Source organism: Eriocheir sinensis, chromosome 7 (genome assembly GCF_024679095.1).
Source record: "Eriocheir sinensis breed Jianghai 21 chromosome 7, ASM2467909v1, whole genome shotgun sequence".
Classification (NCBI taxonomy): domain Eukaryota; kingdom Metazoa; phylum Arthropoda; class Malacostraca; order Decapoda; family Varunidae; genus Eriocheir; species Eriocheir sinensis.
The window spans coordinates 22,196,028-22,207,016 of record NC_066515.1 but is presented as its reverse complement, the minus strand read 5'-3'; the positions used below and the strand labels follow the sequence as shown (position 1 = coordinate 22,207,016).

Sequence of the window (10,989 nt, the reverse complement as noted above, 5' to 3'; positions counted from 1 at the left end):
GTACAGTGGCTTGAAAACCTATGTTTTGCTGTGCAACATTTTTTAATGTCTTATGATTAATCAAAATTGAATTATTAAATCATATGAGATGTTTATACCAGGGTCACTTTCCCCATATAGCTGTGGTAGCAAATATGGATGGAGTAGTAATTTCTAACCGACAGGACCCCTCAACAATAAACAAATATATTCAAGCACAAACAAGGTATGAAAGCATTATTTGCTATACCTCAAACCAATTAATCTGGCCATGGCATGTATGGCAACACTGTTCCTGCCTTGTTGCTAGCAAGTTGGCAGGAGATGCCTGTTTGATTTAGTTTTTTTTTATACTGATACTGTGTAATACTGATTGTTTCAATAATATGATTGTCAAAATCAATAGAAGATCTGTTATATATTTACTAACAGTAAAATCTTCATAGTCAGATAGATATGAGTGATCAAAGTATTACAACATATCACACAGTAATACCTTGGTTTATGAGTGCCTTACCACTTTACGAGCGGTGACTTGGTGTAAGAGCATCTTGTTTGTACAGGTCGAAGATGCGAGAGTGGGTTCCCTTTGTTCACTGCAAGATGAGAGTGCTCCGAGCAGAAAACAATGGGAATGGGGTCTCAGTCAGTGTTGTACACTCACAGAGGTAGCAGCTGCACTCTTGTGGCTGCTTACATTTCTGCTCTAATGTGTGATCCTTTTGTTTTACGAGTTTTTTGGTTTGCGAGCAATAATAATAAAAAATTAAGAAACCTGCTCAGTCTAAGCATTGGAATAGCACATATTTTTAAATAGCATAAGTTCACACCCTTGAATCATGCTACAGCGCTGAATAATTAAAAAAATTAATGGAAAACATCATCGAACGGGCACCTCCAGTCAATCAGCAACTCTGCGGAAACAGCATTGCCATACATGCCATGGCCAGATTGATAGGTATGAGGTACAGTCACTGTGGCAGCACATTAAACACTGAAGATTACCAATAATAACCAACTGACCACTTCATGAAAAATTATTTCTGCAACTCAATAGACCCCCAAAAATTTTAAATCTTAAATAAATGTCAGTTATTCTGATACCCTAATATTAATAGAAGCCTAAGTGTTGAGCAAACTACTGCACCAGAAGCTGTGCCAGTGATGGTTGTGTTTGTATGGTTTAGGAACATTTGTTGGAGAGTTGGCAAGAACTTGTCCTTTTGCCTTGTTATGTGTAGATACCAAACAATATGTATAAATTTATAGTCAATATAGGAAATCATTTTGAACATATTTTGTACTACTAAAAATATAAGGTAATCTTTGTCATAAGTACAAATTGTCATTGATGATAACATTTCCATTTTGTGGGGAAAGTTAAAACAATTGTGACACGGGCATAGAGAATAATTTGCTTAAACTGAACATAATCGTTATTTTTGCTAACCTATAAGTGCCTTCAGGTGGTTTCAAACTGTCAAGTCATCATTAATAAGGGTACCAATTCTGTTCCCAATAGCAGTTTCTACTCAGTGGTGTTTTATATCTACCTTGTATGAAAACATTTTATCGGTTGCTGAACAGCATCATGTCTTATCTACATTGTATTACTTAATATGTAGACAGGGTTTTGTAATGACTTGGATATAACTTCTCATACAGCAATAAATGATGTAATACAACATATTGTAAAAATATTATATTTTGTACTTTAATAAACTTAATTTTCAATACTTTTTTCCTTCAATCATAAAATGCAAGGGATGCCACACACAGCAAGCATGTGGGAAGACTAAGGTTAAGGGCATTCCAACCTCTCCTCAGGGTTTGGTGAGTCCAGTAGAGAGAAGGATTATTCATTTTGAGGGAATGAAGGATGCAGCTCAAGGTGGTTGAGTATACTGTATTACTCATTTAGACAGGCATGCCCCTACCTAAGGGTTAAGTACTAGGTATAAGATTTGGTGTCTGTGGTGTAGTGGTTAATGTGCCTAACAGCAAATCTGCAAACTGATTTGATCCTGGTCAAGGGCAGTCAGTGTCCAGCTTACTAAGCTGTTCATCTCCCTTTTGAACTGGTTGATGAATGGGTACCTGGTGAGATCCGGGGAAGGTAATTTGTGGTAACCCATATGCCCTGTGACCCCGGGTAACAGGTTCACACACACCGCAAGATCAAGGGCCAATGTGACAGAGATGAGCACTGAGGCCACACAGAGCTTATTGTATGCCCCCAGCTTTGCCTTAACTTTAATAAAATTTATGTTATCATTGGAAAAATCCTTAAATATATCAGCTATGTCAGGGAAATTAACCACATGTTGTTTCTATTTTATTTACATGCAGCAATACTGGAAGACTGATCTGATAATTAATGGCATAAATTCAGCGGTGAAATCAAATGTCAGTAGATAAGAAATGGTCAAACAGCCGTTTCCTTCTGGGAGCTGAGAGCAATATCTTAGCAACTAAAGAATGTAGTGTAAAAATTTAAGATTTCTTAGAAACATGGCCAGTTTCTTCACAGTTCAGTATTTTCAAAATATACATGAATGATTCTCAACAAGCAATACAATAAAAGCTTACTGAAAAAAAAAAAAAACTACTCATGAAACCATAACCATCATAATTATGAAACACCATATGCTGACAAATTCATAATATGTATTAGCAGTATCTGATATAAACAAAAATATATATTTGTACAATATATACATGCTTAACTACATTTATAAACAAAAACATAATAGCAAATCTTTTAACAGAGATCATAGCTGGGGAGACATGAGGTTCATAAGAGGAGTACCAACTCATTTGATCAAGGAATGTCTGCCTGCAAACAGTGGCTGATGGTTTGCAAATAGGGAAACACTTTTCCTGCTGTACCAAAACCATTCACAGACCAGGAGTGTCTGAAGGCACATGGCTATCACTGTACACTGGAAGTGACAATCTGAAGTCATCGTTTGCAGTTATATTAATTCTTAATTTTCCTAGCACTGGTAGCAGTTTCCAGTCTTACTTACGCTGCTGTCTTCTTTCCTCCCTTCTCTGCAGTGCAGCTGCCTTCTTTCGTGCTATTTCATCCTGCGAGCACTTTACTTGTTGCGGCTGAGAGGACTGTGGACTTGGGGATGGCTCAGAAGGAGTGTTCTGACTGCCAAACTGGGCTGCAATTAAATATTGATGTCAAATTAAAAATATACACATGTCCATCATTCTGATTAAATTGATGTATGTAAAATGTAGGTTCTTTTATATATATATATATATATATATATATATATATATATATATATATATATATATATATATATATATATATATATATATATATATATATATATATATATATATATATATATATATATATATATATATATATATATATATATATATATATATATATATATATATATATATATATATATATATATATACACTCAATCCATTTTGTCTCTCCCTATTTTCATCTGTTAACAAACCTAAACGACCTACATTTTTTTTTTAGCATTATATGATATACTTCAAGTCTTTGAGACTAACTTTTCTCTGTTGACTCAGCTGCAAAACATGAAGACAAACAGTTACCAACTGTATTTTCATGTCTAGTAATAGAGGGAACAATACCTGCCTCTCCAAAGGTTTACTTACATTCCACTTCATCAATGAGTGAAAGTACATCATCTTCAAACAGCCCGTCATCAAACGTATCGCTGGTTTGCTGCTGTTCATTGTCACCAACTCTTGCCTTGTTTGTATCTTTGGGAGTTAAAGCAAATGACATGACTAGTGATGGAATTGTCACTTGTAACTGCTATCAATGAATCTGATGTTCTTTTAAGCAACTTTAATGTATGAGATGAAGCAGTGAGCAACAGTACAATATTCAGGTGGTGAGGCCAAGCTGTGCAAGGCCTATTTCATTAGAAACTATCAAGAACTCAAAAATATATTTTCATTCAAGTAAATGATCTTGAGATAGTGTGATTATAATGCATAAGGTTTATTTCAATATACATATTAGCTTATAACACTGATTCAGATAATGATACAAGTGTGGTGGTGATGGTAATGGTGGTGATGATGATGGCGGTGGTAGTGAAAATGACATACTATTTACGGTGATGATAGCTAATGAAGACTCTGACATAAATACCACAAACTACAGAAAAAGATTCAGCAACTCACCAAGAGGTTTACTTCTTGTAGCTGAAGAGCTGCCAGGTGGCCTCACTCCCTGGACTGGTCTTTTCCCTGATGGGTTCAACTGGGGCTTGGTTACTCCTTGCTTAACTTTTCTCTCTAAAGTAGTCTGGATTGATCCATTAACAAAATTATGTGGTGGAGCATTAGTGAGACTCTGATGCAGAGCATTATGGGTCTTTTGAGGTGGAACATTTTTGAGATTTTGCGGTAGAACCTTCCGGATATTTTGAGAGGGAACATTACAAAGACTTAGGGATGGAACATTAATGAGATTTTGAGAGGGAATTCTACTGAGATTTTGAGATGGAACTTTATGATTCGAGGCAAAGACATTACATTGATTTTGCGTTGGGGCATTCTTGAGATTCTGAGGTGGAACGTTACTGCGATTTTGAGGCGGAACAATACATGCTTCCCTTTTATTGAATCTACTGTCTCTGGCCTCTACTCTATTTCCTGTGTTATGTTTCATGTTAGTTGATGGGTTTGCACTCTTTTGGAAATGGGAAGACTGATTTTCTGGCTTGATGGGAGACAGTGAGACACCAGGGGTAGCAGAAAAGCCTCCCTCCTCCTCAGGAAGCATGGAGAGGAGGGACTTGAAGAATTCATCATCATCCAGGTCCTGGGAAGCGTCCAATTCCACTGAGCTGTTACTCCTGCGTCCTACTGGTGAAGAGGTGGTGATACGAGTGTCTCCACTGGATTGGGAACGCAGCAGTGGACCACGAGAAGCCTGAATGTTGTTCCTCTGCTTTATCTCCTCTGATTTTGTGTTGTTGCTTCTGAAGAGGGATTTCCTCACCACAGGAGCCTTTGTCATCTGAGTATTAAGGTTGTTGCATGATCCTGGCACTCTTGATAAACTTTTTGGCATTAAATGTGATGAAGATGAGTTTTGCATACTTGACTTTTCTGTTCTAAGTACAGGTAGAGGGTCAGTTTTTCTCAAAACACCTCTTGCATCTCTGTTCCTGAAAAGTTCCTGGTTCCCAGGCACAGAGGTGAGCAGTTGGTTACCTTTTCCAGTTACTAATGAAGGAGCTTTCTTTGCTACAGTTTTGGGTGAAGGTCCAAACTTAAATGAGCGCCTCACTTGTCTCTGTGGGGAGTTGTTCGAGTTAGTATTTATTTGTTTCATATTTACTGATGGAATTATTCTACTACTAGTGGTGGAACTATTTGTAATCACCTTGTGGGCATTCACTTCAGGCTTATTGCAGTTCCCATTCACATTCTTCACACTGTCTTTTTCTTGGTACTGGCATCCATCCTTAAGTAAAGTTTTATTAGATCTATGTTGAGTTTCTTTAAAAGAACTGTCACATGAATAATTCCTATCATTAGTGATATCTTTGGTGTCCTTTTTAGTCATAGCTTCTTCTACCGCTTGTGTGGAGAGGATCACAGAGTCACTGAACAAATCATCATCAAAAATATCAGTTGATGTCTCTTGTGGCAACCTGGATCTATCTGCCTCCTTACTTGCTACTCTAGCACCCTTACTACTGGTCTTGCTGCTACCCTGCTCTGTTAAGGCACTGTCATTTAGGTCACACATGCCAAGATTGAGGTCATCTCCCCATATTGAGTCATCAATGTCACTTGGAAGGTTTTGGTCACTCTCCTTAAGGCCAGAAGCACCAGCCACCTCAAAGGGCTGTGTAGAGGCTTCCATCAGTGGCTCAAGTAGTGCTTGAGACTCAGATGAGGAACCATCTTCTGAGAAGCTCCCCTTTGGAGGAACTATGTGTTGTAAGCTTTTGTGATGACTGTTGGGATTTTCAACCTTTTCTTTCTCTCTTCTCCCTGCATGCTCTGGGGATACAATATATAAATGAATAACCTTAATACATTAAATCTTACATATCACTTTTTACACTTACAGGACAGTAGATAGAGTATTTAGCACGAGAAAGGTACCAAAGAAATTTGCGATAAATTATGTGCTAAAAGGAGGTGTCACTTGAATGGGATTTTTTTGTGTGAAGGAGTCAGCTCAAGAGCAAAATCAAAGAGACGCAAAATATATTGCTACAATGTGTTCCAGCAAACAGAGGACAGTAAAAGTAGCCAAAGGACAACATCAGTTTCAGTTAGGTGTCTAGCAGCTGTATGCTCGTCTCCCAACATCATCCTCGAAGGAAAACTTAGCATTTCCAAGGTACCTCCAGACCTCCCTTGAACCTTTCCCTTGGGACATAATAAGGAATTATATTGTCATTTATGCATGATCAAGTGCTAGTATATTTTCATTGGCATAAAATACATGAATTTCAGTCCACCATGACCCAAATAAGAGGAAAAAATTACAGATACAAACACATTTATAAGACTTTGATGCAGAAGCAAATTAACGTTGTGATGTTATCTTGCAAGGTGTCACATTTATTGACTGCATAAAATATGTTCAGTACAGTGAAACGTATGAGCGAGAATTATGTTATCACACTAAAAAGTACGTACATTTTGTTTATTTAAAAGTGGAACTAAAAGAACTGCGAAATATTCCATTGCTCAAGCTATACGCTTTTTACATAGAGGAAGTGGCAACACCGTGTTCCAACAATGTTGTCAGCTGAACCGTGGACAACGTTGCCAGATTGTCGTACTCTGCCTCTTATGTTTGCCGATTTCCGACCCCAAAACTGCTTTCATCACCCCAATAACTGCCTTCATATATGGTTATCATTTAAATGGTTAATTATTGGTGTTTCTTGGCAACAGTTATGGGCCAGAAACCGGTAAATACGCGGCTCTGAGTACGATAATCTGGAAACGGTGACCATGGACCACCACCTTGTCAACTCGACTGTTTTCTCATCCATATTTCATACATGAGGTAAGTACTATGTCAATAAATATAATCATCTCCTGTGCTGGGCAGGAAGGTTTGTATAGGGAAGTTACTCAGATTTCTTGCGTACAAAGGACAGGATGCTTACAACATGTTCATACGGGCAAGCTTTAATTAAACTGCCAACCCACTGTATTATATTTCGCAAGCTTTTGGCCTATTATTAAGGATTTTAGCCACAAACGCTTACCTACAGGGTGCAAACAGCTATTCATGGGCGCCTATTGTTCTTCTTATTGCGTACAAGCAGAGGGCCATGTGACTACAGACAGCATTGAAGTCAATGAATGTGACCTCATGTAGCCCAGTTATTTTAAAGATTATGGAACGATCAGGCTGAAAATAACAGTCTGACGAAAATATGTGGCTTGTACTTAAATAATAACGTTAACCGAAAGCTCTAGATCTCGGTGTTACCAGATAAGAGTGTTTCACAGAAGGTTTTGATGTGGCATCACTGCTAGGATGGAAAACTTCGGTGGATGAGCATACGGCCGTGGATGTCCTCTTGAAGTGGTAATGTTGTAGGATGAAGGTGATACATTAATTGTATTGATAGTTTCAATGACCCACCTTTGTTTGAGAGGAAGTCCAGGAGGTCATTGAGCTGGGCCGTGGTGTTGCTTGAGGTTGAGGCTCTGGATGCCCTTGAGCGGGTGAGTGGGAAGAGCTGGCGGTGGGGAAGTTGGGTGATTTGCACAGGTCTGTCTGGTAATTCTGTCTCCCTGCCACTGTGCACTGGAATGTAAAGAAATGTGGATGTAGTGGACATGCAGCTAAGTCATGTACACTCGTCACTTGAGGCAGTCTGTGGCCTATGTGCTACTCCTAGCATGTGCAACCACAGAATCCTTGTGTTTACCATACCAGTGGTAGACTTAACTGTAGAACATCTCAGACAAACAAGGGTTTGTAAAAGAAAATGGATGACTTTAATAAAGCAATTTACATAGGTCATTTACAAAGAAATCAGTACTCCCTGGTAGGATGACATCAATCTTAGATTTATTTTACCTAATTTCAATCTCTGAGACCTTACTCTTTTCATGTATAACAGTGATCAGTAGACCGGCCAGTGGCAAGAAGACAATCCATTCTGATGCCACCCAAGACTTCATTATAAGAACAGAGCATCAACACTGTCACTCACTTCTCTTAAGATCATCCTTGGTGAACCCAGGTGAGTCGCAGTCCCACACCACCTCACACTCTTGAGTGCTGCAGAGTTGACTACTGATGAAAGGCATGTCCGGGGAGGGCTGCCGCAAGCTGTCCTCATCTGGGTGCGTCCACTTGACAGTGGCTGGCGTTTGTAAGTTCTTTTCCTCATTGTCATCTTTTTTCCTAGATTTTACCTGAAAATCACAAAAGCTATTAAAGGTCTTTTTTAAAGTTATAATTTTTAGACTCAACAACTTCTGAAATTGGATTCAGCTAGACTAAAACTGACTTAATCATCACTAAAACCAACTCAATCATCACAATAACAATACTTCATGCCTTGAAATTGATGGGCTGGGATAAAGGCTCATCAATTCTCGGTCACATAGGATTTATATTTTGAAAAAGTTATATTGTATGAAGAGATGGTGGAAGATAATAGGTATGTACAAGATTTTGAAGATATCAAGCACTCATTCATACCCGAGACCTCTGTGGTGAGGAGCGTGATCCAGAGCGACTGAGTCTGTTGTTGGGGCGGTGAAGTTTATGAGACTTTGGGGTAGAGGGTGACTCCTTCTTGGCCTCAGGAAGTGTTGGTGAATTTTTCTTAATGGCTGGTGAACCTGGCAATGCTGCATTTTAGAACAACTGGCAAAACTGGGGCCTTACAGTAACTATATTCTCATGGAACGATCACCTTTTCTCAAGATGAATAATCTTATCCACTACAGATTATAATTCAACTTAGTTCTAATCTTTCTTATTAGTAAATAATTTTCTTTTTCTTAACCTTATTTACTTTTCAGAGGCTTAGGAGCACTAAGCAATGACACCAAATTTCTACCATTCAAGGGTGTGATTAACCAACAAAACCAACATATCTATGATCTACATAGAACAGGAGACTCACCACTGTTCTCGCCAGATCTTGTGGATCGTTTACGACGTAGGGAAAATCGCATGGATGGAGAGGTACTCATGCTGAGCTGCTCCCAGGCCTGTAGTGGGAGGCTAGTGAAGTGCTTCCCAGAGCTGAAAGTTTTTTTTCTCTTGGCACTAGGAAGAAATGACTCCACTCCTCATCAGATATGTGGTGCAGGCAGTTTCATCTCCTCCTGTAGTACCGGGCGGAGTGGGCCAGGCATGGGAATCTGACCCTCACCTTACTTCATTCCTGAAAAAGTCAAGACTTAGCAGCTTTAATTTGTCTATCAATCTATCGATCTATAAATACGTGGTGCGCTGGCAGAGCAATACAAACGATAACAGGCATAACATGAAGTCTAGGCAGGCCCCTCACACCTAGCTCTTCAAGCATGATTCATCAACGTGTGGGCTGGCGTGGCAGCACCCAACTTTTCCTATGTATCCTTGTCATGCTGTGGAGGATGGGCGGGCCAGCCAGGGGAGGAACGCTAAAGAGTCACCGCTCCTCCCTTTGCCTCCACTCTCCCCTGTACCTCGGCTCAGGCCTCCCACTCGTGTCATCAGCCCCGGCCTCCCCGCCCCGTGCCCACCGCAGAACGCCGCCCCGCAGCTTTCCTCTGGTACTTCCCGTGACGACATTCCCCAAGCCTGTACAGCCATCAAGACACAGTAAGGCATCCCCAGCAGCAGGTACTCACCACGCACAGTGCTGCGCCACAGCCACACAGGTGTTTACCCGGGGACCGCGGGCCTAAAGTATATATTCCCGTTTCGGCAAGGCTATCTTTTCACTCCAGTGTCCTTTATTTCAAGAAGACAGAAATAATGCACAGAATTACAGCACCCAAATGAGAAAACAAAATTGATGCCACAGGTGAATTCCTATTCAGAACATGACTGCTACCCTAAGCACTTTTACCCCCTTTTGGAGGAAGGGGAATAATGTAAAGCTCGTTCTCCTTTTCGGGATGGTCGATATATCTGTAAAAACCATGGGAAGGTGAACTGTGGCAGCCCGCATGTCACACTGGCCCTGTGCCCCGGAGTGACGGGTTCCTCCCCCGCAGGCTCAAGGGGCAATGCGACGGAGATGAGCACTGATACCACGCGCAGCTATAGCGTATGCCCTCAACTGTAGCTTACTCTAATAGCCTACCCCACGGCGTGAAGGGGACGAAGAGGGCAGTGTATGCTGTGACAACCCTCCGAGGTATCGATAGTGATGCTGAGAGGCGTTAACCATGCATCGGCCCCCTGACCAGCAGCCCCGCCACAGGGCCACCGCGGCTCCCCGCTGTCATTGCTATCATTTATCGCTGCTTCCTTACCGATGCTGCACACGACTCTATTAACCTCATGATTCTGCATCCTACAGCAAAAATCATCGAGCCTGTATCTTTACTCTCATTAAAATATAGTTAAGTCATACATACTATATATCAAGACTTGAAAGGGTTAGAAGAGAGGCCAAGAAAATGAAACGCGGAATTTAATGTTGAAATAAAAAGTACATAACACACCGGGGAGGGCGCGGTGTCCTGGAAGACCTGTTCAAGTCATCGCTGCAGTGGTCGAGGACAACTCACACGCTGTCCTGTGACCACCCGTCAACCCGTTCAAGAGCATCAACTGGAGCTCCGGGCAGCATGAACCAAGTAAAACTAGTGCCTCTATAAAACACTTGTCCGCGTCAGTAATGGGCTGGAGCCGACCAAGGGGCCCCATAATGAAAGCCTACCGGCGTTATAGGTTCAACGTATGAAAAAAAAAAAAGTGAAAAAAGACAGTGAAGGTGGGAAGTGTAAAGGGTTTTGTTTGAGGCCTGTTAATATGTAGCTAGGGGGTCTTTC

The 10,989-nt window shown here is 40.5% G+C and overlaps 1 protein-coding gene across 1 annotated transcript; it reads right to left on the bottom strand.

The window, feature by feature from the left end:
* Window positions 1-2,303: 2,303 nt before the first annotated feature.
* Window positions 2,304-9,959, bottom strand: LOC126994677 (uncharacterized). The gene is made up of 8 exons (XM_050853971.1): window positions 9,838-9,959; window positions 9,123-9,386; window positions 8,693-8,835; window positions 8,199-8,403; window positions 7,622-7,786; window positions 4,174-6,009; window positions 3,637-3,744; window positions 2,304-3,152 (listed from the first exon to the last, which is right to left on the bottom strand). Exons 2-8 carry the CDS (start codon window positions 9,190-9,192, stop codon window positions 3,001-3,003), a joined length of 2,679 nt encoding a protein of 892 aa, XP_050709928.1. The 5' UTR covers window positions 9,193-9,386; window positions 9,838-9,959; the 3' UTR covers window positions 2,304-3,000.
* Window positions 9,960-10,989: the final 1,030 nt, after the last annotated feature.